This window comes from Vulpes lagopus, chromosome 2, assembly GCF_018345385.1.
Source record: "Vulpes lagopus strain Blue_001 chromosome 2, ASM1834538v1, whole genome shotgun sequence".
In the NCBI taxonomy this organism is placed as follows: domain Eukaryota; kingdom Metazoa; phylum Chordata; class Mammalia; order Carnivora; family Canidae; genus Vulpes; species Vulpes lagopus.
In genome coordinates this window covers 168,590,841-168,616,735 of record NC_054825.1, presented here as the reverse complement: position 1 = coordinate 168,616,735, position 25,895 = coordinate 168,590,841, and the positions used below count along the sequence as shown (strand labels likewise).

General features: G+C 57.6%; 2 protein-coding genes across 5 annotated transcripts in view; one reads left to right on the top strand and one right to left on the bottom strand.

Annotated features, from left to right (window-relative positions):
• Positions 1–18,446, top strand: part of MEGF8 (multiple EGF like domains 8) — a 42,102-nt gene extending 23,656 nt beyond the window's left edge. The window contains exons 23-41 of one of the 2 annotated variants that reach the window (XM_041743454.1): positions 281–413; positions 1,783–2,030; positions 2,111–2,221; positions 2,381–2,499; positions 2,888–3,095; positions 3,611–3,791; positions 4,283–4,446; positions 5,213–5,357; positions 6,176–6,407; positions 7,535–7,658; positions 7,771–7,984; positions 8,121–8,335; positions 12,130–12,337; positions 12,500–12,659; positions 12,988–13,180; positions 13,707–13,877; positions 13,982–14,112; positions 14,601–14,733; positions 15,605–18,446. In XM_041743454.1, coding sequence (XP_041599388.1) covers positions 281–413; positions 1,783–2,030; positions 2,111–2,221; positions 2,381–2,499; positions 2,888–3,095; positions 3,611–3,791; positions 4,283–4,446; positions 5,213–5,357; positions 6,176–6,407; positions 7,535–7,658; positions 7,771–7,984; positions 8,121–8,335; positions 12,130–12,337; positions 12,500–12,659; positions 12,988–13,180; positions 13,707–13,877; positions 13,982–14,112; positions 14,601–14,733; positions 15,605–16,873 — 4,359 coding nt within the window. In that variant the 3' untranslated portion in view covers positions 16,874–18,446. Of the gene's footprint in view, positions 1–280; positions 414–1,782; positions 2,031–2,110; positions 2,222–2,380; positions 2,500–2,887; positions 3,096–3,610; positions 3,792–4,282; positions 4,447–5,212; positions 5,358–6,175; positions 6,408–7,534; positions 7,668–7,770; positions 7,985–8,120; positions 8,336–12,129; positions 12,338–12,499; positions 12,660–12,987; positions 13,181–13,706; positions 13,878–13,981; positions 14,113–14,600; positions 14,734–15,604 lie in introns of both variants that reach the window. The other variant, XM_041743453.1, reaches the window with a different exon arrangement.
• Positions 18,447–22,800: 4,354 nt separating this feature from the next.
• On the bottom strand, positions 22,801–25,050 carry CNFN (cornifelin). 3 transcript variants are annotated; one of them, XM_041745405.1, is made up of 5 exons: positions 24,888–25,050; positions 24,173–24,353; positions 23,621–23,731; positions 23,104–23,240; positions 22,801–23,008 (listed from the first exon to the last, which is right to left on the bottom strand). In XM_041745405.1, the coding sequence occupies exons 2-5, from the start codon at positions 24,207–24,209 to the stop codon at positions 22,919–22,921; spliced, it is 375 nt and encodes a 124-aa protein (XP_041601339.1). In that variant the 5' UTR covers positions 24,210–24,353; positions 24,888–25,050; the 3' UTR covers positions 22,801–22,918. The 3 variants fall into 3 exon arrangements, with proteins under 3 accessions (XP_041601339.1, XP_041601340.1, XP_041601341.1); XM_041745406.1 differs by having other exon boundaries at positions 24,173–24,293; XM_041745407.1 differs by lacking the exon at positions 24,173–24,353.
• Between the last annotated feature and the right edge of the window lie 845 nt (positions 25,051–25,895).

Here is a 25,895-nt window from a genome sequence, read left to right as displayed (position 1 = left end):
CAACTCCCACCAGTAGGTAGTGGCCACCAGGAGCTATGTATTAAGAAAGAGCCTCCATGTGAGAGTGCCTGATTGATTAACCATGTCTGCTGTGAACACAGGAGGGGGATGGTGGCCTCCACGCCACTGTTTGACAGTCTGCCCAGAAGTGTCAAGCGGCCTGCTTCCCGGTCTCAGATTGCCCTCTCCTCTTGAGCTCCTCCTCCTCCTAGACCCCAGGTGTCCCTCTTTCTCACCCTTCCTGTCCCCTGATCCTTCACTCTTCATCCTCCACCTTTAGCTGAGCTACGTCCTGGCCTTTGATGGATTCCCGCGCTTCCTGGACACTGGTGTCGTCCAGTCAGACCGGAGCCTCATTGCTGCCTTCTGTGGCCAGCGGCGGGACAGGCCTCTCACAGTGCAGGCCCTGTCTGGTATGGGGACTGGGGAAAGTGGGAGCCTGTCCTAGGCTGTGTAATTCTTGCCCTCTTGTATGCTGTCACCAAGGTGGGCTCGAGACCCAGCCCGACTCTGCCCCTGACTTGCCACATCTAGGCCTCCGTTTCTCTAGTAGAGAGGATTGCCCTGGCTGGGGACAAGTCTTTGGGGGACACAGAATGTGGCTGGTGTGAAGGCCCCTTGCCTATCTCCTCAGCCTGGTGGTTCTCAGCCAGGGGTGATATTGCCCCTTGGGCCCTTTGGCTACATCTTAGAGACACTCTGATCATCATGAGTGGGGAGGCCAGGGATGCCACTCTACATTCCACAGCATACAGGACACGCCACAAACAAGAATCACCAGGCCCGTTACATCAGCAATGCTGGGAGTTTGGGAAACCAGCTCAGGCTGATGAAGTTGTGCTAAAAATAATTTGTTACCTGGGGCACTTTGGGCCCGAGCCTGGAAACACTTCTCTTCACATCATAGATCAGAGAGATCTCCGAGGCTGGGAGAGAGAGGGCGGAGTGGTCGTGGGCCTGCTGGGGATCGCTTGAAACCCCAAACCCCCTCTGCAAGGTGCAACTTGACCCGAGGGGCCGTCGATTTTATTTCATTCAGCAAATGTGTACCAAGCTGCACCTGAGCTGGATGCTGAGGATACAGGAATGAACGAGGGACACAGGCCTTCGTGGACTGACAGTGGGAGGGGGTGCAGGGGGTGACAAACAGCACTTAACCAGTTAGAGTCAGGAAGTCAGGAGAGTGGCACCTTTGCTAAGGGAGGAGAGGATGTGGGAAGGAGCAGGCACCTGGCCTGTCTGGGGAGTTGGGGAGGGCTTCTTTGCGGAGGAGATATTTCACTTGAGGCACAGGAAGGGGCGAGGGAGGAGGGCGACCTCTCCAGGCCAGAGGAGCAGGTGCCCAGGCCCTAAGAGGCCAGAAGGGGGCCTGCGGTGCTGGAGTGCTTAGGGCTGGGACACAGGGAGGCCTTAAGGTCAGAGAGCCTACAGCTGCCCACCTGCTTTGGACATAATTTTATTGAGGCACTATTTGCATAGCATATAACTAATTCCTGCTCCCTTCCCCCACCACTAATCTATTTTGTAAGGAGACTGGGTTTTATGTCAGAGCTGCAGGGAGTTGTGGAGGGTTTGGAGCTTGCCAGTGATGGGATTGGAATGGGAATTTGATGGGTTGGATGAGGGAGAGGGTGTGCAGGGTGCAGGATGACAGCTAAGTGTGGCAGTGATTATAAATGATGAGGAGGGCCTTGCTGTCCTGGCCAGTGACACTGAGAACCTGGGGTGGAGCAATACCCTGGAACTTGGCCCTGCCACAAGCCTTTGCCTCTCCCCCAACAGGACTGCTCGTGCTCCACTGGGAGGCCAATGGCTCCTCATCGTGGGGGTTCAACGCTTCAGTGGGCTCTGCCCGCTGCGGGTCGGGGGGCCCCGGGAGCTGCCCTGTCCCCCAGGAGTGCATCCCCCAGGATGGAGCCACAGGCGCTGGACTCTGCCGATGTCCCCAGGGCTGGGCTGGCCCCCACTGCCGCATGGCTCTGTGTCCTGAGAACTGCAACGCCCACAGTGGGGCGGGGACTTGTAACCAGGTATGTGGAGGACAGGCAAGCCGAGTGGGACCCAGGTAGAGATCTGGGCTCCCTCTGAGCCTCCTTCCACTGTTCCCCAGAGCCTAGGTGTGTGCATCTGTGCCGAGGGCTTCGGGGGCCCTGACTGTGCCACGAAGCTGGATGGCGGGCAGCTGGTCTGGGAGACCCTTATGGACAGCCGCCTCTCAGCTGTGAGTTGTGGATGCCACTCTCCAAGGAGGGGCCACACAGCCTGCCTCTGGATCATTCTCCCCACACCATTTCTGGGACCACCCCTCCGACCCTACACCCAGCCTGACACTTTATAATAACTTTCGCCTGACCCCTCACGTCCCCACCTCCACCCCCAGGACACTGCCAGCCGATTCCTACACCGCCTCGGGCACACCATGGTGGAGGGACCTGATGCCACCTTGTGGATGTTTGGGGGCCTAGGCCTCCCCCAGGGACTGCTAGGAAACCTGTACAGGTGAGGACTGCCTCCAGGAGGTGGGATGCGTGAATGAGAGAAGGTCACCTCAGGAGATGCTGAGATGTGTGTCATGAGTCCCTTAGGGGTGAAAACAAAACCAAACCTGATATAAAAAAACCTCTGCAGGTGAAGGACACCCCAAAAGATGCTGGGACACTTGTCACAGGAGGCTCACCTCGGGGTCTGGGATACTTGTTTGGGTGGTGCTACTTGGGGGAGACGGGGATGGTAAGATGGTTGTCATAGGAGGGTCACCCTAGGGATTTTGGGATATCTGTGTGTGTGAGGGATCGTCCCAGGTGATGCTAGGATACTTATTGCAGGGTCATCCCAGGTGATGCTGGGATAACTATAGCAAGACTTCTCTTTTGCTCCATGGTGCCAGGTATTCAGTGAGTGAGCGACGCTGGACACAGATGCTGGCGGGAGCTGAGGATGGGGGCCCGGGCCCCTCACCCCGCTCCTTCCATGCAGCTGCCTACGTGTCCTCTGGCCGTGGTGCCATGTACCTTCTGGGGGGACTCACAGCTGGGGGTGTTGCTCGCGACTTCTGGATCCTCAACCTCACCACCCTGCAGTGGCGGCAGGAGAAGGTGAGCCCCCTCTTCTCCCAGCCCCCATGATCCATCTCTAGCAGGGATGGCCAGAGTGGCTCCTGCCCATCCTACCCCTGAGAGGATGCAGCTTCTCCCCAGGGCTCCAGCACGGGTCCAAGAGTTGAATCTCACTGGCCATCCTAGGTCACGTCATATTCCCAAGCCAGCCTGTGGCCAAGTGGGTGGGATACTCTTGTCCGCCGGGCCGGGCTGTGGCCCACTGTGGGGCAGGTACGATCAGCCCCATGCAGCCAGAGTGAGAAGAGGGCTTCCCAGAGGAACAGCAGGCTGCCCCGACCTGCATCAGTGACAGTGAGCGAGTGGAAATGGCAGGGGGCCCCACTGCACGCCTGCTGGGACCATGGCCAGTTGGAAGCTTAGGGTCCGACCAGCTTTGGGCAGCTCACTACCTCCTTACGGGCTCGAGAGGAGTGTCGAGTTCTGAGGCTTGCTTCTGCCCGTAAAATCACCCCTCACCAGCTCCCTGGTGACTTCTGCCTTCTGTCCCCCAGGTTCCTCAGACTGTGGAGCTTCCAGCGGTTGCTGGTCACACCCTTACATCCCGCCGAGGCCTGTCTCTGCTCCTGGTGGGCGGTTACTCCCCTGAAAGTGGCTTCAACCAGCAGCTCTTCGAGTACCAGCTGGTGACTGGCACCTGGGTGTCTGGAGCCCAGAGTGGGACACCTCCCACGGGTAGGGCTGGGCACAGGGCGGGCACCTGGCCAGCTGGGGCTCTGTGTAGGCTCTCTGTCCACTGCCGTACCCTGTCGTCACTGCCCCTGAGGCCCCTGTCTTCCCCCTATGCCCACCCAGATCCTCAGAGCAGCTCTTGAAAAGGTCAGCCTTTCTCTCTCTAGCCCAGGATAGGCTGCCCATCTCCAGCCCAGTGTCAGGGGGTCACCGTGTTCCTCTCCCGGGTGGGTCCTAGATCCCTGCCCCTCAGGTATTTTCCTTCTCCATTCTTTGCTCACTGTCCCTCCCCCGACCCAGGACACTCAGGTCACCCCGTCTCCCTCTCTTCCCTTGCCCAGAGTCTCTGGTGGTTGTCCTTTCGAGCCGTAGCAGGAAGGAGGGGTTGAGGAGAGTCCCTAGGTGGTGTGGCCCCAGGAAGGGGAGCCCAGGAAGGTGGGAGATTGTTCCTAATCAGCAGCCTCCCCCGTCTCTGCTCACTCCTTCCCCCCCAGGTCTCTATGGTCATTCTGCAGTGTACCACGAGGCCACGGACTCCCTCTACGTGTTTGGGGGTTTCCGCTTCCATGTGGAGTTGGCAGCCCCGTCCCCTGAGCTCTACTCCTTGCACTGTCCTGACCGCACCTGGAGCCTGCTGGCCCCTTCCCAGGGGGCAAAGGTCAGGAAGATAGGTGTACACAGACAGACACGGGGGGCAGGAAGGAGCGGGGCCCCCCTTTTCCCAGCATCCCAGGGACGAGCTCAACCCTGGATTCCTACTCCCCTCCTTCCTAGTCCCCTCGACTGAACTGTGGCACCCCGCATGTCTCCCCTTCTTGCACTACGCACTTGGAGGGAAAAATCCTAGAGCAGGAGGTCAGAGGCCCGGTTTGGCCCCAGCTCTGCCCCACTCTGGGGGTGGCCCTGACAGGTCCCTCCACTCCCCAGCTTCCCCTTCTGGGCTGCGACTGAGCCTCCTTGTGCCTCCTGCCTTCAAGGCCAAAGGAGGTAGATAGTGGGTGGGAGTCTGGACTCTGGATGTGCTGGGTAGAGACCATTGATTTTCCATCTGCAAACATCTTTCCAAGCTCTTTTGGGGACTGGACTATAAGGGAGACCCGAGCTTCACCCCCAGGGTGCCCCCAGTCCAGCTGGTAAGGTCACACGAGAATTGCAGGATTCAGCGCAAGCAGCCTGGGCCAGCTTCCTGGGGAACAGCGCACGGCATGGGGCTTCTGGGAGTCCAGGGAAGGGAGATGGCCCTGGGGACTGCTCTGAAGAATGAAGGAGGTTTCCTGGAGGAAGGAGTGGAGTTTTGAGGGAGGTTAGGGTTGGGTGGGCTGGTGGTGGCTGAGGTGTGGGAGGGGTCAGGGTGGCAGGTGGGCTGAGGGGTGAGTAGAGGAGTGTGGACTCTGACCGGCCATCCTGCGGTGTCTCCCCAACAGCCCCGGCCCCGGCTTTTCCACGCCTCAGCCCTGCTAGGGGACACCATGGTGGTCCTTGGGGGGCGCTCGGACCCTGATGAGTTCAGCAGCGATGTTCTACTCTACCAAGTCAACTGCAATGCCTGGCTCCTGCCCGACCTCACCCGTAAGTCCAGTGCTCCCCTTGGGAGCCCCTGTCCTGGGACACTCACTCATCACCCACGGCAAAGCTGCTTTCCCCTCTCTTACCTAAACACCTGCAGAGATGCCTGCCTTCTTTTTCTTTTCTTAGAAAGTGTATCTTTTGTTTTGATTATAAAAGTAATAATATTCATTGCATGTAATTGGTGAAATAAGAAAGAAAAATATCCCCCATGATCCCGCTCTCTAGAGACAGCACTGTTAACGTGGGGCTGTTTCTTTTCCAGTCTGCTGTTCAGAGGCTGGAAAGGGGCCTGTACAGTGTCTGTTTCGCTTACTGGTGCAGGTGACTGCCTATGCTCTGGGCCTGCCTCCTTTTCTTTTTGCTTCTCTCTCTGACCCTGTCTCTAATTCCCTTTTGCCCAGAATCTATCTTGCTCGCTACTCTGTGACTTTCTCTCTCTCCCCCTGCGCCCCGCCTTTTTTTCCTAGAGGATTTAAAAAACTAGGCGAAATTCACATTAGAAAATGAACCCTTGTGAAATGAACGATGCAGTGGCACCTCATGCTTTCATGTTGTGCAGCCACCAACCTATGTCTTGTTCTAGAAGCTTGTGTCTTTATCCTTATCCCATTTTTTCTGCTTCCTTTTTCTGTTTGTGTCTCCCCTCTTTGGTCTTGCTTTCCATTCCAATTTTCTTGCCCTTTCTGGCCTTCTGTCTCTGCTCTGTCTGTTCTGTGTCTACTGTCCTTAGCATGTCACTCTGCCCGACATCCCTCTCTGACTGGCATCTTTGTGGGGGCTCTCTTCCCTGAGTCTCTGAATGCTCTGTCTTTCCCCAGGCCCAGCCTCTGTGGGGCCCCCGATGGAGGAGTCTGTGGCCCATGCAGTGGCGGCGGTAGGGGGCCGCTTGTACCTCTCAGGGGGCTTTGGGGGAGTGGCCCTGGGCCGCCTGCTGGCCCTGACCCTACCCCCTGACCCCTGCCGCCTGCTGCCCTCACCCGAATCCTGTAACCAGTCTGGGGCCTGTACTTGGTGCCATGGGGCCTGCTTGTCCGGGGACCAGGCTTATAGGTAACCATCATGACTGATCAGCACATGGGTGGGCAGTCTGGTGCCCTCTGAAGGGGGTTCTGTGCTAGGCCAGGCTTGCGGTGAGGCCTCAGGAGGGTACCATCAGGAGGATACCAGCTCCCATGGGAAAATGGTCAGCTGCCTCACAGGCAGGGTCAGGCTGGGGGACCCCTGAGTAGCCCTGCCTGTGGGCTGGGTTATCATCCAAGAATGTTTCCTGGAGGAGCTGGCTCTGAACAGACTCCTGAATGACCACAAGAGTTTAGACCAGCAAAGGTTCAGAAGTGGGGCTGTGCCTGGTGTATTTTAGAAGACCATCTGTACTAGGGGGAAATGAGACTAGAGTTGTGGGTGGGGATAGCTCAGAAAGGGCTTCCAGTGCCTGGCTGTGGCGCTGGGCTTCTGTTGTTTGGGAAGCCAGACATCTCAGGAAGATGAAAGGGCTGTCTTAGGTTCAGCACAAACTCTTTGGGCTACAGAATTATCCTGAACCAGTATGAGGCTACTAATGGGCTTGGCTAATCCCATTAAATGTGTCACTGTGTTTGCTCCTGAATTATTAAAGGGTTTGATTTATGGGGTGCTCCCCCGCACTTCACTAGGAGTGTTATGTAAGTGTGTACACCCACTGCTTTTCTAAAATCTGGAAAGTTCTGAAACGTGTGCCTTCAAAGATTTTGGGTAAGGGATTATGAACCTCCAGTGTGGGTGATGGGGAGCCAGGGAAGATTTGAGCGGGGGCGATCAGGGCCAGGCCTCGGCAGAAAGCCCTGGGGCTGTTGGGAAGGAGCCAGTAGTGAGGGGAGACTGTGGGTAGAGACCTTGGAGGAGGCTGAGGAGAAGGAGGCTGCAGTAAGAGGAAGAGGCCTGAACTGGGCAAGAGGCTGCAGGGGTGGAGAGTGGGGGATAGTGTCCAGTGTCTTGTGGGAGTGGCAGGGGAGACATGAAATCATTGCTGAGTAGGGTGGGGAAGAAGCAGCCTCGGGAGGCCGGGGCTGAGACCAGCCTGGGATGCACATGGGGGCCCTGCAGGACGATGCCCAGGAGGCACCAGGAAGGGGCGAGGCCAGGTGGTGGTAGTATGGGGTCTGGCTGGGTGTGCTGACCCAGGCCTCTTGCCTTCCCAGGCTGGGCTGCGGGGGCCCCCCCTGCTCCCCAATGCCTCGATCCCCCGAGGAATGTCGACGTCTCCGGACCTGCAGTGAGTGCCTGGCCCGCCATCCCCGGACCCTGCAGCCTGGAGATGGAGAGGTGAATGGGGTGGGTGTCTCAGGCACTTCAGCTGGGATTGGGTGGGAAGAGCCGAGTCAGGAGGGGTTCCAGGGACTCCGAGGAGCCTGCTGAGCTCCTGTTCCCCCACCAGGCATCGGCCCCCCGCTGTAAATGGTGCACCAACTGCCCGGAGGGTGCCTGCATCGGGCGGAATGGGTCTTGCACCTCGGAGAACGACTGTCGGATCAACCAGCGAGAGGTCTTCTGGGCCGGGAACTGCTCGGAGGCTGTGTGCGGGGCTGCCGACTGTGAGCAATGCACCAGAGAGGGCAAGTGCATGTGGACGAGGCAGTTCAAGAGAACAGGTAAGGCTGGCTCAGTCGGCAGGCCCTCCTCCTGGGGAGGTCCAGGGGGCCTGGACTCCTGGGCCCAAGGGATGGAGGAGGAGGGGAGGGGCCGACCGCCTGGACCAGGCTCTGATTCCTGTGTCCTTGACTCCAGGGGAGACCCGCCGCATTCTCTCAGTGCAGCCCACTTACGACTGGACGTGCTTCAGCCACTCTCTGCTGAACGTGTCCCCGATGCCAGTGGAATCATCGCCCCCACTCCCCTGCCCCACTCCCTGTCACCTCCTGCCCAACTGCACCTCCTGCCTGGACTCCAAGGGTGCGGACGGGGGCTGGCAGCACTGTGTCTGGAGCAGCAGCCTCCAGCAGGTACCGCTCAGGCTGGATGTCCAGGGGGCCCTCCCTACCCTGACCCTGCTCGCCTATCCTGCCTCCTGCTCCATTTCCCTGGCTCTGGTCCCACCGTGGTGCTTCCTCTGTCCTCCTGCTTCCTCTCCTCTCCCACTGGCACCTCTTTCCTGGCTTCGTGAGTCTCCCTGTCACGTCTGCTGTGGACTCCACAGCCGGGTTCACACTCCCCCAGTCCTTCCTGTGACTGCTAATGCCATCTTGGCTTTCTCTCCCAAACCTCTGCACTTTCCTTCATCTCTTTCTCTGCTTTTGGAACTCCTGGTTGTAGGAAACAGAAACCTCAAGCTGTTTTTATTGTAAGGAATCGGGGTAGGAAGCATTGCTGCTCCATCCTTCTTGGGCCTCGTGGTTTATAATCTCGGCTGCTCTCTGCACAGCCCCATCTGTGCTGGGCTTGATCATCCGGGCACTGGGCTTCATACGGCAGCCCTTGGCCTTTGTTCTATGTGACTTTCTAATTCCAGAGGAGACAGTCATCTCTGTGTTCCTCGGTTAGCTCACGTTCTTAAGGGGAGACTTCAGCTCAGCTCACAAGTTAGATATCCAGCCTTGACCCAGGGAGATGTGGCCAGGGATGGGTAGGAGTACACGGTTCTAACACAGCGGTTCAGACCCACTCCTTATTTATGGCTGTGGGTTGGAGAAATGATTCCTTGTGGGCCTGTTCCGGGCAAGCCCTTTGTAGCTCAAGCTTCCTTATAGAATCCGTTCCAAAGATGCCTCTGCCTAGGATGATTTGGCCATCCCAGTGGCAGACACAAGCCCTTGGACCCTCAACCCCACCCCAGGGGGAGACAAGAATGATTCACCTCCTGCCATCACATCTAGAAGCAGTGTCGTTGGGCCAGAGGTCTGGATCTCTGATTCCCAGTGATGTCCACATCTCATTCATCTTTCTTGGAGAACACCCATTCCACATGTGGCCATTCACCATCTCACAACATGTGAGCCTACGTGAATCTTTGGTAAAATAGGACCAGTAACAAAAGAGTAACAAAAGACCCACTGGGGTGTCATCCAGCACCAACAACCTGTTCTCCAATTCTCTGGACACCAACTGGGTATCTAACAACTCAGTTTATTCCTGACACTGCCCACCAGAGTTTGAGCCAGATCCTGCAAGGTTAAAGCCCCATAAGCCTGCCCCCATTTCTGAGGCCAGTCATGACTGGAGACCACTTCTGACCAACCAGCTATAAACCAGGCGTCCTACCCCCGCCCCTGAGGGTTTGATAATTTGCTAGAATGGCTCACAGAACTCAGAGAAACAACTACTTATGAATACCAGTTTCCCATAAAGGTTGTAACTTAGGCAGAGCCAAGTGAAAGAGACGAATAGGACAAGGTACGGGGTGGATGCACAGAGCTTCCGCACCCCCTTGGGGCACACCATGCTTGTGGAGAGCTTTCTGAACCTCCATGTTCTTGAGTTTTTATGGACCCCCATCCCAGTCAGGGGGATGGACCCCCATCCCAGTCAGGGTGACTCTAAGCGCCAACCCATTAACCCCTTGGTCTTTGTGGTGACACTCTCCCTAAATCACCTCTTTAACATAATCTCAGGTATGAAATCAGCTTCTTGTGAATAGCAGAAGAGATACCAGCACTCAGGAAAAAAACAGGACTCCTGTAGTCCCACCGGCAGGTTGTATAAATTAAATGGGAGAGTGTATTTGGAGCCTGGGGCCCTGCTTGCGACTCAGTAAAAACCCAGTCGCACCCCAAGTTCTGCCCAGCGAGAGGATTCCCAACCTCCACTTTCTGTGACACACCCAGAGGGTCACCGCCTCAGGGTGGGCAGTGTTCCCAGTAAGGGTTCTCGGTGTGACCCTGCAGGGTGGGTCTCTAATCCACAGAGGCCTCATGGCCTTATGGTGATACGAGTTCTCCCCACATACTATTGAGATTCCCATCATCCGTGTCTGTGAGGACTCCAGGGACTGGGAGGCAACACCAGAGAGCCTGTCGGCAGGCACCCGCTTCTCCCCTAGCCCCTCCATGCTGCTCAGCGAGGCCAGAGGGAGCTGTGGAGCATGAGCCTCCAGCATAAAGTCAGTGCCACATGCAGATGTGAGAGCACTTCTGCTGGAGCGTCGGATTTCTGTGCAATCTCCTAGCTTTGAAGTGTTGGCTCAGGCTCTTAGCAGATGTGCAGACCAGACTCGTTATGATTTGGCTCAAGGGCAGCTGTTAACCACCAGGCATTGTTTGTTTGTTTGTTTGTTTTTAGATTTTATTTATTAGAGAGAGAGAGAGAGAGATAGAGAGAGAGCACAGGCTTGGAGGAGAGGGAGAAGCAGACTCCCCCATGTGGGGCTTGATCTCAGGACTCCGGGATCATGACCTGAGCTGAAGGCAGATGCTTAACTGACTGAGCCACCTAGGCGCACACACCACCACCTCCCCCCCCCCGCCACCCGAGCATTGTTCTTTTGAATGACTTTGGCCTCAGAGCCTGGTATGGGGCGACAGTGCTCTCTTGCCTGGCTTCTCTTCACCAGGTTCTTTATTGAGCACCTTCCCTATGCCAGGCACTTTGTTAGGTTGTGGGCATCTGTCAGCACAAGCTAGAGTCCTACATTCGGAACTTATATCCCTATGTCTCTTCAGTGAACACCGGAGATGCAGTTCATGGTGTTGGGCAGCATGGCGTATGGCCACTAGGGAGGTCACAGCAAAAGACGCTGTGCACACCGGGGACTTGGTTTCCCCCTCCCACCCTCCAGATTGCCCCACCATCTGCCAAGGGGTGCACTAAATTTAGATCTGGAACCTGGCTCCGGCAGTTCGGCAAGGCGCAGCTCACTGCTGGCCGGAACCGTCAGTGGGCTCAGAGCTCCGGCCACAGCGGTGAGGGCGTCTATTTCAGGATCGCGTGGTTGCTGAGTGCTGTCAGACAGCCCAGGCTAACCTCTGTCGTCTTTATACTTAAGGCCCAGACAGTAAATAAAATACTCTGACACCCTGAGGTAAGTTCCCAGGAGTCTGAGCCTCATTGCCCACCTTATCTGGGTTCCAGGACATGAGAAGTGATGGTGTGTGAGCTACTGGGCACCCCTGACCACAGATTCCACTTCCCAGCCTCTGTGGGAGGACCCTGTTGTCCCAGCAGCCAGCTCTACATTTTTCCTAAGTGATAGTGGCTTGCAGCCCCGCTCCTGTTACTAGTTTCTGTGTCCGTCTAGAATTGTTGCCTTCCTTTGGTTGTGAGAAACAGCTGTGCACACTAAGTCGGTGGGGAAGGGGGAGACCTAACACCACCAGTTGCACTAACGCAGTGGTACCTCTTGCAGGCCAGGGTGGAAAGTGCAGCCAGGCCAGGCCTTTCCATGGGATTGGAGACAGAGCCTGGAAAGCTACCCACCCCCTGCCCCCAGCTCCCACCACCAGCAGTTTTGGGTGTGTGGTCCTCATCAATGCTTCCTCCTGCATCTGCTCTTTTTCTGCGCCTCTCTTCTCTTCATTTGCTGTGATTTGCTCATGCAAACAGCCCCACCAGGCCTCATCTCCAGAATCTTCCAGTTTCAAGGATGCCCCAAGCCTGACTGCCATTGTGGACTCCCAGTTACAGATACTTGACAAGGAGAATGTGATGCGCCCATGCTGGTGTCCACTTTGGTCCAGCAGCTGTGGCCAGGGAGGGGCAAGAGCCCCGAGGAAGGGTGCAGTCTGGGAAGACACTCAGGATATGTTTGATCCTCTGCCTCTTTTTTGCTGCCCACCTCATTTCTCATTTCTCCTCCCCTGTACAGTGCCTGAGCCCCTCCTACCTGCCCCTGCGATGTATGGCTGGAGGCTGTGGACGCCTGCTCCGAGGACCTGAGAGCTGCTCCCTGGGCTGTGCTCAGGCAACCCAGTGCGCCCTGTGCCTGCGGCGTCCCCACTGTGGCTGGTGTGCCTGGGGAGGCCAGGATGGGGGTGGCCACTGCCTGGAGGGTGGACTCAGCGGTCCCCGTGATGGTGAGATGGGCTAGGGGTGAGGTGAGAGGGCCTGACCCTGGGCTGGGGTCTGGCACAGAAAATCTGCCAGGGGAAAGGCTCAGGGGGAGGTGGAGTGAGGGCCCGGGTGGCTGGGTGGGTGCTGCAGAGGCACCCAGGTAAAGCTCAGTGTCCCTGTGCCAGGGCTGACGTGTGGGCGGCCTGAGGCCTCCTGGGCTTTCCTGTCCTGCCCCCCTGAGGATGAGTGTGCAAACGGGCACCACGACTGCAACGAGACGCAGAACTGCCACGACCGGCCGCATGGTTACGAGTGCAGCTGCAAGGCGGGCTACACTATGGACAAGTGAGTGGGTGGGGGTGGTGGGCCCAGGCAAGTGAGGCGGGAGAGCCTATGGGAGTAGGAAAGGGTGAGGCCTGGACCAGTGTATGTGTGAGGCATGGGATTCATCCAGGAAGGGGTGAAGGTGGAGGGGCAGGGTTGATGAGCTCATCAGGGCATGATGGAAAGAGGGAAGGTGGGAGGCTTAACCCCTGAAGGAGGTGGAGGGTAGACCCTGGAAGGGGAGTGTGGAACCAAGGAGGAGCCACCAGTTGTGGGCAGTATAGTGGGGGCGGTAGGCTGACTGGAGCCCTGAGGTCACCTCCCCTGCCCTGACCCTCCACCCCTGCAGTGTGACCGGGCTGTGCCGCCCCGTGTGCGCCCAGGGCTGTGTGAATGGCTCATGTGTGGAGCCTGACCACTGCCGCTGCCACTTCGGCTTCGTTGGCCGCAACTGCTCCACAGAGTGTCGCTGCAACCGCCATAGCGAGTGCGCGGGTGTGGGGGCCCGTGACCACTGCCTCCTCTGCCGCAACCACACCAAGGTGGGCCGCCTAAGGGCCCCAGACGCGCCTCTGGGACAGACCCTGCCTTGCCTTCAGCCCATGCTCAGGTGTCTTGAGACTCACTCCAAGTCCTGATAAGCCAGGTCCAGAGAGGAGGTGGCGTAGCCCTAACCCAAGGGGATGCAGGGAGATTTGGGGGCTGCTGTCTGCATTTGTGTCAGAGAGGGGCCACCTCGGAATAGTGGACAGAGGGAGTGCTGGCCTAGGGAGGCTGGTCCCAGGGAGGAGGACTTAGGATGGTGTAGGGAAGGCCTTTCTGAGCTCACACTTTGGGCCGGATGGGCATGAACACAACCCCCCCACCACCACCACACCCTGCCGGTCACTGGAGGTATGCAAGCGAAGGCAGAAAGCTAAGTTGCACAAAGGCTGGGATGGCCCAAACCAGGTGCCCGAGCCCCTGCTGCCCTCCCGTGGTGCTCTCAGAGTGCCCCTTTCCCACTCCCAACTCGTACCCACCCCATGATTCTCCACCTCCTCTGACCACCCCATCCCTCGTTTCTAGGGCAGCCACTGCGAGCAGTGCCTCCCCTTGTTCGTGGGTTCGGCTGTGGGGGGCGGGACCTGCCGGCCCTGCCACGCCTTCTGTCGTGGCAACAGCCACGTCTGCGTCTCCAGGAAAGAGCTCGAAATGGCCAGGAAGGAGCCAGAGAAGTATCCGCTGGATCCAGAGGAGGTAAAAGGGCTGCAGTCCAGGACTCCTGGGTCTGAGGGGCTGTGACTCAGGGAGGAGGGGGGTGTCCACACCTTTTTGTGATCACCCCATCTTTCCTTGGCCAGATTGAAAACTGGGTGACAGAGGGGCCTAGTGAAGATGAGGCTGTGTGTGTGAACTGCCAGAACAACAGCTATGGGGACAAATGCGAGAGCTGCCTGCACGGCTACTTCCTCCTGGATGGGAAGTGCACCAAGTGAGAAGGGGGGCCTGGGACCCTTGCCCTGCCCACTCCCCCCACCGAGCTCTCTGCCCTCAGTCGGGAGCCGACGACAACCCCAGGGAGGCCCCCAGCTCAGGCAAAGTTGGGGGCAATAAGCCAGGCTGTGGTGGGAGGCCCCCTGCCCCAGAGGCCAGCGCTGGCAACAGGCTACAGAGCGTCCCCCGTGGAGACTGGTGGGCAGAGAGAGAGCTGCCGAGGGCCGAGGCCTTGGGACAGCCTCCCATCCCAGCCCTTCCTTCCGATCGGTCGCTAGACTCTGGAGTCATTCCAACCTGGCTTCAAATCCAGACTTTGCTACTTACTGGCTCCATGGCCTTGGGCAAATGGCTTGCCCCCGCTGTGAGCCTCAGTTTCCCCTTCTCACCTATTGGTCGGATTGGAGCTCACATATGCAGCCTGGACCCCTCGGCTCCCCTAGGTCAGGGGAGCTCTGTGACCCCCATCTTCTTCCCCTTCCTCAGATGCCAGTGTAATGGCCATGCAGACACATGTAACGAACAGGACGGGACGGGCTGCCCATGTCAGAACAATACGGAGACGGGCACGTGCCAGGGCAGCTCCCCCAGCGACCGTCGAGATTGCTACAAGTACCAGGTATGGTGGAGAGGCGAGTTCCAGGCCAGGGGACCCACACCCTGAGAGGTCCACTCGTGCATTCAGCACTTATTTACTGGGCACCTACTATGTGCCAGGTAATGTGGGAGTGTGGGAGTCACTGGGACGCAGGAGGGAACCAAATGGGCAAAGTGTTCTGCCCTCAGGAAACGTACATTCCTGTGGAGGAGTCAGCAACAAACAAATGAATAAGTTAGATGCACAGTATGCTGGTGATGAGCCGTTAGGAGAAAGGAAGGCCGGTGCTGCGGAGTGGGAATGGTAGGCATGATGACCAACGAGGCCTTAGTGAGAGGGTGACACTTGAGAAAAGACCTGATGTAGAGAGTGAGCCAGGCAGGAGGATCAGCCAGTGCAAAGGCCCGGGGGTGGGACATACCTTATGCAGTCTAGAAATGGCAAGGCTGGCAGGTGAGGTTGGCCCACCCTGTGCTGTGCCTGGGGCTTCGGCAGTCCCGTGAACGAGCCCTGTTTACTGTTTGGGTATAGAGGAAGATCTCCAGTTCAGTGAGGTTAAGTCCCTAGTCCGAGGCCACACAGGTAGCGGCGAGGTAGAGACAGGCTCAACAGAGCTCTTTATCACTGTGCCTGAGTTCCAGAGGCCTCCGCATCAGGGTGCTGTGGCCACTGGGGATGACAGCAGGGATAGCAGTGCTGGAGTGTCGGGTCCTGATGGCTTCCACACGGTGTCAGGGAGGTCTGGGGGTCAGAGTGGGGGTGGTCACGGTCACAAGGAAGCTACTAGGGATTCGGAGCCTGGAGCAGTAGCTACCCACTGATTGGTACAGAATGTCACTACTACATGTGCTGGCCCCTGAGCTCGGCCCTGATCGCCACCCCTTTCCTGCAGTGCGCCAAGTGCCGGGAGTCATTCCACGGGAGCCCGCTGGGTGGCCAGCAATGCTACCGTCTCATCTCTGTGGAGCAGGAGTGCTGTCTAGACCCTACGTCCCAGACCAACTGCTTCCATGAACCCAAGCGCCGAGCCCTGGGACCTGGCCGCACCGTCCTCTTTGGCGTGCAGCCCAAGTTCACCAATGTGGACATCCGCCTGACGCTGGATGTGACCTTTGGTGCTGTGGACCTCTATGTCTCCACCTCCTACGACACCTTTGTGGTCCGTGTGGCCCCTGACACAGGCGTCCACACCGTGCATATCCAGCCACCTCCGCCGCCACCGCCTCCCCCACCCCCTGCTGATGGCGGACCCCGGGTGGCCGGGGACCCAGGGGGACCCGGGGCCGGGAATGGGCCAGGCACCCCGGCCGAGCCACGGGTGCGGGAAGTGTGGCCACGGGGCCTGATCACCTACGTGACCGTGACTGAGCCGTCGGCGGTGCTTGTGGTCCGTGGCGTGCGGGACCGGCTGGTCATCACCTACCCGCATGAGCATCACGCTCTCAAGTCCAGCCGCTTTTACCTGCTCCTGCTGGGCGTGGGGGACCCAAGTGGGCCTGGCGCCAATGGCTCGGCTGACTCGCAGGGCCTGCTCTTCTTCCGGCAGGACCAGGCCCACATCGACCTGTTTGTCTTCTTCTCTGTCTTCTTCTCCTGCTTCTTTCTCTTCCTCTCGCTCTGTGTGCTCCTCTGGAAGGCCAAACAGGCCCTGGACCAGCGGCAGGAACAGCGCCGGCATCTGCAAGAGATGACCAAGATGGCCAGCCGCCCTTTTGCTAAGGTCACCGTCTGCTTCCCGCCCGACCCTGCTGCCCCAGCGCCTGCCTGGAAGCCGGCTGGGCTCCCACCGCCCACCTTCCGCCGTTCAGAACCCTTCTTGGCACCCCTACTGCTGACAGGGGCCGGTGGGCCCTGGGGACCCGTGGGAGGAGGCTGCTGCCCGCCAGCCATCCCTGCCACGACTGCCGGCCTGCGAGCCGGGCCTATCACCCTCGAGCCCACCGAAGATGGCATGGCTGGTGTGGCCACTCTGCTGCTCCAGCTGCCTGGAGGACCCCAAGCACCCAACGGTGCCTGCCTGGGCTCAGCCCTCGTCACACTGAGACACAGGCTGCATGAATACTGTGGGGGCGGCGGGGGTGCCGGGGGCAGTGGGCACGGGGCTGGCGCGGGCCGAAAGGGGCTGTTGAGCCAGGACAATCTCACCAGCATGTCCCTCTGACCCGCGGTGGGGTCCTCAGCTGCGGCAGCTGAGTGCCTGGATGATGTCGCCCTGGACTTGGGGCTCCTCCTCCCGGGGGGGCCCCGGGACCCTGTGTCCTCTGAGACCTCTGGCTCCCTTTCCCTGGGGCTCCCCAGACAGGGCATTCAACGTTCTGCATTCAACGATTATTTATTGACTACTTCCTATATGCCAGGCAGTGTTGAAGGCCCTGGGCCAAGCAGAAACTGAGACCAGTTCCCTGATCTTGTGGGACTTAGGGTCTAGTGGAGGGAGACGCTTGGTGCGTGCCAGCACTTGCATACATGCACACAGATGAGTAGGATCATGTCTGTGCAGAAGGGCCATGGGTGATCACAGGATGTGGTCGTGAGGGATGGCGGGGTAGAGTCAGCTGGGCACTTGGAGAAGCTAGGTCTAATGACGGAGAGAACTGGCCACGGGGAGAACTCTGGGAAGTGGGGCCTAGGCAGCAGGAGCTGCAAGGACAAAGCCCAGGGGTGGGAACCAGTGTGCTTTATTGGAGGGATCGTAGAGATGGTCAGTGTGACCTAGATGGAGTGTGGAAAGGAGGTGAGGTTGGGGACAGGCAGGGGTGGGCATTAGCCAGGGCCCTGTCGGCCCCAGATGGGGTTTGGAACTTTATTCTCAGGGCAATGGGAAGCCGTGGGACAGGTTTAGGAGGGGGAGTGACAGGATCCGATGTATCTATTCAAGAGGTCACTCAGCTGTGGTGTGGAGAATGGGCCAGAGGTGACAAGAGATGACAATGGCTGGACTAGGTTGGTGGCGGGGAGGGGGTGGGTCAGGGACAGGTGCAGGATGTGTGTGGGAGGAGTAAAGGATGATGTGGATGTTGGGGTGAGGGAGGGGGGAATCCAGGACCATCTCAAGTCTGTGGCCCGAACTAGGGGCAGACTAGGGCGTGTGGGGAGGATCAGAGGTCCGGTCTTAGACTCTAGGATGCTCGTTAGGCATCACTTCTATCGGGTCCAGCCAGGGAGACAGACTGAGTGCAGGGGATTGGCTGGACTGGTGAGGGACTCAGCTGTCAGAGGTGGGATGGTGAGGCAGCCCAGGGCTCTAGGCTGGAGGGACAAAGCTCAGATGATGTTGTTGACCCTAGCACTAGGGTCACCTGGCTCAGCAGGAGTCCCAGGAGACAAAGCTTGAGATGCTGCCCCAGGGAGTAGGGGGTTGTGTGTGTGGTGGGCGAGGTACCAGGGCAGGAGATGGAGACGGTGGGATCTTCAGTGCACAGCTCTCTCCCCAGACCGTGCTGCTTTGAAGACTTGTGGGCTCTCTCGGCGCTGCTCCCGCCCACCTGGCCACCACCTTGGACTTCCGAGCTCATGTCTGCTTGAGGACCACCCCCCTCCTACCCATCTTGAACTTGGAACTTCTTTTGCAAGACTCCATCCCTGAGCTGTGTTTTTGGACCTTGAGGAGCTGGGCGCTGCCTCTTCTCTGCTGGGAGCTTCTGTCCAAGAGACCTGTCCATGTGTGTATGTGCCTGAGGTCAGAGGCTGAAAGGTGGGGAGCAGGTGAAGCAGCAAATAAAGAGTGTGGGGAAGGCCAGTGTCTGAGCGCTGTCTGCATGCAGGAGATGGGGTGTCTTGTTTCTCTGAACCGCACCGAATGTGGAGAAGTCCAGTCGGGGTGCTTACCTTGGTGACCCTTCGGAGCCACACGGCTGGGCCTGGCTCCACCCTGCCTCCCCAAGGAGGGGTGTTGGGGTGGGGCCACTACGGAAGCTCTCGATCATTATTGGAAAGGACGGACCTGGGGGACAGGAGGGTGTCGATCCCTGTCGCAGGGAGACCCATTTGTTTCAGGAGACCGGCTGCCTTGGTCTCAGGCTTGGTTTTGTTCTGGCCTCTGACAGAAGCGTTGAGGCAGCGGAGAGACCAAGCCACCCCAACGTGATGAGTTTTCTCAAATCCAAAAAGGCTCTCATGGCCCAAACGGGGAGCATCACGGGAGCCTTCATCTGCCAGGCCCCCAGGGCAAGCAGGCGCCATGGCGCAGGCGGTGGCAGTGTGCCCTCAGTGGAAGTCTGGCTGAGAGTTCACGACACATGTTCCCGTTGGGCCAGCCTCTGGCACACACTGGCAGCTTCATCTGATGTTTAGCCCAAGACCTGGCAGTGAGGTGCGCCTAGGGAGTGTTTGGGTCTCCAGTATGGCCCCTGAAAATCATAGTGGTTTCAGATATATGGGCAACTTTTTTTTTTTCTCTTAAAAGTTTTTATTCATCAGAGACACAGAGAGAGGCAGAGACACAGGCAGAGGGAATAGCAGGCGCCCTGTGGGGAGCCCGATGTGGGACTCGATCCCAGGACTCTGGGATCATGACCTCAGCTGAAGGCAGACGCTCAACCACTGAGTCCCCAGGTGCCCTGCAGGTTCCTACTTAGCCTACCTAGCTGAGTGCTGCTGACCCAGCACAGAGCAGGCGGTAGGGGCAGGTGTTCAAAAAGGCCAATTTCTAAAAAAACAAAAAACAACAACAACAAAAAAAACAATTTCTGCTGGGGATAAGGCACAATTTCCCAACCGGGAAGCTCACCAGAAGTGAGCCATACATACTGCCGCAGGGAGTCCACAGCCAGTGGAGAGCTCATCTGTCACCAGGAAGGAGCTAAGGTGGCTCTCCAAGACTCGTCTGTGTTATGATCAGACCTTTGGGAAGGCCTCTCCCTGGTCACCACCCCGTGACTCTGCCCTCCCGAGCAGGGTGTTTGCTCTGTGGCTGCACCCTTTGTCTGGGATGCAGAGCTGCCTTCCCAGCTCCCATCTGTAGGTGCGGATGCCCCTGCATGAATGCCCCATAGCACATGGTCCACGTCAGCCCGCGGCTGGCACCTCCACGTCAGCCCGCGGCTGGCACCTCCCCCTGGTGTCCATGTACCTGAAAGCATGAGGCTCAGGGACCATGAGAGAAACACTGAGCACTGGGTGCTGAAGTTCTGGACCCTGTTCTGTGTATGGCCATCAATGCCTTGGGGACTTCAGGAAAGTGGGGGGTAGAATTTCACCAAGGACCTACAGCATTACAGGCAGGGTGCTGGGTGCTTGTTATGAGTCTTTTTTTGTTGTTTAAAGATTTTATTCATTCATGAGAGAGAGAGAGAGACAGGCAGATGGAGAAGCAGGCTCAATGCCAGGAGCCCAACGTGGGACTCGATCCTGGGTCTCCAGGATCACACCCTGGGCTGAAGGCGGTGCTAAACCGCTGAGCCACCTGGGCTGCCCTGGTATGAGTCTTTTATTCTTCCCAACACCAGGGCTGGGAGGTATAGGTTTGTTCCCCCATTTTGTGGATTTGGAAACTAAGTCCCTTGCCTAAGCACTCAGGGCAGATTGACAGATGAGCCCAGATTCTGGTGCAAGCCTATCTGACTGCCTGTTGTCCCCCACTCCCAATTACCTCTAAAATCATGTCCCTTTTCTGTGCTGATGTCTCCCACCTGTCATCACTCATCTCTACCTGCAGTGGGCTCCACACTGTTCTAGGTGCTGGGGACACTGCAGTGATCAAGATCCCTGCCCTCATGGAGCTGACAAGCCAGCAGGAAGCCAGATGATAAATAAATAAATGATGTGGTATGTCGATATATGACCAGAAAAATAAAGTGATGAAGGAAGGGAAAGGGGTTGGTACTTGCTATGTAATATAAGATGGAAGGGAAGGCCTCTCAAGATGACGTATGAGCAGAAGTGAAGGAATGAACCATAGGGACAACTTAGGGAAGAGAATTCAAGGTTGACAGAAAAGCTAGTGCAAAGGCCCTGAGGGGGAAGCACGACTATCATTTTAGAGAAACAACCGAGGGACTCCTATGCTTGGAGTTGAGGGAATAAGGAGGAGATAAGGTCACAGGGAAAGCAGGTCCTTGGGCCACAGTGAAGACTCTGGCTTGAACTCTGTGCAGGAGGAGACATGAGAGGGTTGCGAGCACAGGAGGGATGTGACCTAACTCAGGTATTCATGGGGCTTCTCTGTGGGAGGAAACTAAAGATGTGCATATAGGGCAGGGAGCCCAGTGAAGAGCCACTGCATTAGTTTAGGCTGAAGAGGAGGGTGACTGAAACTAGGTGGGGGCAGCGGAGTAGGAAGAAGTAAGGTTCTGGATATATTCTGAAAGCAGAACCAACAGAATTAGTTGACAGATTGGGACCTGGGGTAACAAAGTGAGCAGCTGGAAAGATGGGGTTTGCTATGTCCTGAGAGGGAAATGGGAGAAGCAGGTTATGGGTGGGGAATCAGGTTAGGTTTTATTTTTATTTTCTCTTTTTGCAAAGGGGGTGCACTTGCAAGGTAGGGAAGGTAGGGGGAGAGACAATCTCAACCAGGCTCCATGCCCAGTGCAAAGCCTTTGGTGGGGACTCAGCCTCACAACCCTGAGATCACGACTTGAGCCAGAATCAAGAATCAGATGCTTAACCAACTGACCCATCAGGTGACTTTGGAGTTAGGTTTTTTATTTTTATTTTTTTAAATATTTTACTTATTTATTTATGAGAGACAGAGAGAGAGAGAAAGGCAGGGACATAGGCAGAGGGAGAAGCAGGCTCCCTGTGGGGCTCAGTCCCAGGACCCCGGGATCACGACCTGAGCCAAAGGCAGACGCTCAACCGCTGAGCCACCAAGGTGCCCCTAGGTTTTAAATTTGAGATGCCAGGGATCCCTGGGTGGCTCACTGGTTTAGTGCTTGCCTTCAGCCCAGGGCATGATCCTGGAGACCGGGATCGAGTCCCACATCAGGCTCCCTGCATGGAGCCTGCTTCTCTCTCTGCCTGTGTCTCTGCCTCCTCTCTCTCTCTCTCTGTCTCTGCCTCTCTCTTTCTGTGTGTCTCTCATGAATAAATGAATAAAATCTTTAAAAATAAATAAATAAATTTGAGATGCCCATTAGATATTCCAAGTGAAGATATCACTTGATGGTTGGATACGCAGATGGAGAGAAAGAGAGAATACCAGCAAATAATACAAATAACAGAATAGTATAATATTATTACACATAATAATATTAACAAGCTTATTTTTTAAAAGATTTATTTATTTATGATAGACATAGAGAGAGAGAGAGAGGCAGAGACACAGGAGGAGGGAGAAGCAGGCTCCATGCCAGGAGCCCGACGCGGGACTCCAGGATTGCGCCCTGGGCCAAAGGCAGGCGCCAAACCGCTGAGCCACCCAGGGATCCCCTATTAACAAGCTTATTAAGCTCACTCTTTGGTCTTTCCATCTGTTCTATCTCTTGCTCACACAGTAGCCATATGACATATTAGGGATTATCCTCAGAGGAGGAAACAGACTCAGAGAGGCTAACTAACTCACTAAGATAGCACGCGTAGTCAGTGGCAAGATTCAAGATCAGATCTTAGGTCTGCCCAATTTTGAGACCAGATTTTCTAATCTGCTAGTTGCTTTTGCAATAAAGAAAACTGGGTGATCCTTAAGGATTAGTTTCAGCTCCAGAGAGCCTTAAACCTGGTAGTTCTTTGCTTTGGAGACAAAGGACCCTCCCTCCCCAAACCTGTTACCATTGTGTGTAGGTCAAGAGTCAGTAAGTATTGACTTAGTGGAGATAGGGGGTGGGGGAGGGGCTCTCTTAAACTTTTTTCTTGGAGTGCCTAAACTCTACCAAGACAGCTTTTTCTGGTTTTGCCTATTTTCAGGGTCCACGCAGACCGTTGGTTGGGCAGCTTAAGAAGTTAGTGGTTTCACTTTGTGAATGAGGACTGAATGAGGTTTAGAGAGGTAAGAGACTTGACTTGCCAATGTCTTCCACAGCAGGTTGGGGTCAAGGATCTGACTCTGGAACTCCTTCCACACCTAGGCATCTTCCCTGTGTCCCCACACCCCTCCTCCTCCACCCAGATTCCTTCTCTGGGACCAAAAGAATGTAGGCGGAGTTGGTTTTCAGGTTTTTATTGTGGGTGTATTTCTGGTAGCGGGACAGGGCGTGGGGGCAGGCCCTCCCAGGAGGGGGCAGAGGAGGCCGCCGGGGTGGAGGAGGAGGCGCCCGGGGGAGCCTCCTCACTCTCGGATCTTCAATTCCCGCGCCATCTGACAGAGGGCGCAGGGCAAACAGAAGGTGAGGGCCGCCCAGTCGTGCCCCACGGAGCCCTAGAGGGTGGGAGAGAGAGGTCAGGAGCCCGGCCGCAGCCCGGGAGGCCCGTGTCCCCCGCCCCCCCCCCCCGGCCCCCGCCCCGCCGGCGCACCTGGATGTGATAGCGCTCCCGCATGCCGGTGCGCAGGGAGTGCAGGCCTCCGGGCAGGTAGGGCGCGCAGCAGCACTCCCCGAAGTCGTCGGAGATGCGGCAGGCCAGGCACAGGGGGGCGAAGGTGCCGCACAGACCTGGGGCGGGTGCAGGGCCGTCAGAGGCGGACCCAGGGCGCCGGGCCGGCTCCGCCTCGGGGAGAGGCCAAGGCAGGTAGCGCAGCGCCCAGTCCAGAGTCCGGGGGATTAAGGGTCCCAGCGCGGAGGGTTTAGAGGCTGGGGGGGTAGGGTTGGGAGGGGGAGCTGGGGCCACAATGAGGAAAGTAGAGGGTGCACGGGGGAGGTTGAGGGTCTGAGGCGGGAGCTGGAAGGGAGTGAGGTCAGGATTCTAGGGCGCTTTGGAGGTGGGAGGAAGGGGTGGGGGGTTAGACTGTGGGAATTCAGGGTAATCCAAGGAAGAGAGGGGAGTGAGGTCAGTGAGCCCCCCCCCCCCCAGCCTGGGAGCGGCAGGTACTCACAGACGGGCATGTCATTGCAGCAGTCGGTGAGGCCCGTGTGCCAGTCACTGAGCTGGGTCTGGTAGCAGCTGCTGGCGCACTGGGGCTGACTGGTCACTGGGTAGGACATGGCTGCAAAGGTGGTGGGCCAGGGTCAGGGGGCAGCCTGACAGCCTCTCCCGGACCCTACCTCCCTGCTGCCCCTTCCCCTGCCGGGCAGGTCTGGGCAGGGCCACCAGGCCGCCCACTGAGGGGACACTACTGCACCCCCCTTCCTTTCTGCCACGTTTGGGTGCTGACACCCCAGTGTGTCCCCATCGCCACTGCCTCCTGCACATCTGGTTGAGCTGTGAGTGGGGAACTCCTGCACGTCTGGGGAAGGGTGGTCCGGGCAGGACCTAGACGTGCTGCTGCCTCCTCCACGTCTGGGCCTGGGGTGCTGGGTTCCCGCATTTCCAGGGACCTCTGGGGTGCAATCAGGTGCCATCTGTCTTCGAAGCCAGGGCGCCCAGGGGAGGGAAGCAGCCAGGTTCCAGGGACTGGAAGGGTTGCTGGTCCATCCAGAGATCCCACCTTTGCCTTTCACGTTGTCGTGCATCTCAAACTGCATCTTGCTGGCCCTGAGGATGTGGCGTTGGGGACGGCAGAGGTGGCGGCGGTGACAGTGGCAGGTCTGTCCAAGGGATGCTGGATACTGGGGAGGGGTGGGCAAGGAGCAGGGGCACTGGGGGCTGGGTTCTCAGGGGGAAGGGCACTGGGGAGAAAGAGGTCAAGTCAGCCTGCCAGCTCGGAGAAACATGGAGTAGGGGTGTATGGACTGGGGGCGAGAAACTCGCCCATCTCTGTACAGCTGCCCGACAGACCCCAGAGGACCTTCCTTATACCAGAGGTAGAGCTGGAGGCAGAGACCAAGAGACAGAGACAGGCAGAGTTAGAGACACGGGGAGAAAGAGACCTGAACCAGGTGCCCATAGAAGATGCCATCAGTAACACACCTGCCTGGTGCTTTGCCTTCTCTGCAAGCCCATTTCCCAGATGGAACACTGAGCCTCAGAGAGGTGAAGAGAAATCCCCGCATCCCAAGCCAAGGGGGTTAATAGAGGCAGTACGGGGCCCCAGGACTTCCAAATTCAACCCCACACCACTCAGGTTGAGAAGGTGGACACGGAGGGCATTGAGAAAGACAGAGATGTTCACAGAGACAGTCAGAGAGATGCAAGGAGACAGAGATGTCAGTGGAGCGAGGTGGGGGTGCACAGACCAGAGGGCTGTGGGCAGATGCTCCTACCTGCAGGACTGGCGATGGGCGATGGTGATGATACAGGCAGGTGTGGGTGAGCCAGGCACTGAGTTCTGTCTCTGGCCAGGAGCTGCTTATATTGGGGCGGCCACTCAGCCCTGGGCGGGGCTCTGACGGAGGTACCCAGGGAGCCCAGCCGGTCTGGCTGACCCTCTTCCCTCCCCCCCGCAGGAATTCCTCTCCCCTGGCCCCATCCTCCATCCCCCCTTTACACTCCAGCTCTTGTGGGACCAAGGAAGTCAGGGAGGGGGCCAGGGATGTGGATGGGAGTAGCGGGTGTGGGGGGGCAGGGGATGTGGTGCAGGGAGTGCTGTTGGGTGAGACAGAGAAGGACGAAGATCTGGGGAAAAACAGCACAGGGGAGCTAGGTTCAGAGGGGAGACACAAAGGAGGGAAGTGAAGGAAGGAATGGGGGTGTGGGGGAGTGCAGTGGGGGTGCCCCTGCGAGGGCCTCTCCTGTTCCCCCTCAGTGAGGTTCCCACTTCCCTCCCTTTTGGGGCCACCAGGCACGTGGGGGGGCAGTGTGTTTTGGGGGTGACTCATGCTGAAACCAAAGTAAATATATGCAACTCACTCTACCTTCAAACTGGGAAGGGAGGAGGCTGGGACTTGAGATGCTGTAGTTCTGGAGGAGGTGGATGTGGCCCAGGACTAAGGACGGGGTGGTGGTGGGCAGTGGTGTGTGATTAACAGAGCAGATGGGGGGTGGCAGCTGGACTCCTGGGTCCCAGGGAGGAGAGACTGGGGCTTCATGTGGGCCCCTAATAGAGGAGGGAGAAGGGCTCAGGTTCTCTGTCTGAGGGGGGAGGGCCGGGGTTGTAGACTCTTGCGCTAGTTGAGGCTGTGCCCCTGAGTGTGCAAGGGTCCTGGAATTTTTGGCTGTTGGGCTCTTGAGGTGTGAAAGAGCAAGGGGCCTGGAAGCCTGAGTCACCAAAGTCTGCCCCCAACAGGCCTGGCAGGGTTGGAAGTGACTCAGTGAGGGAAGCAGCATTAGAG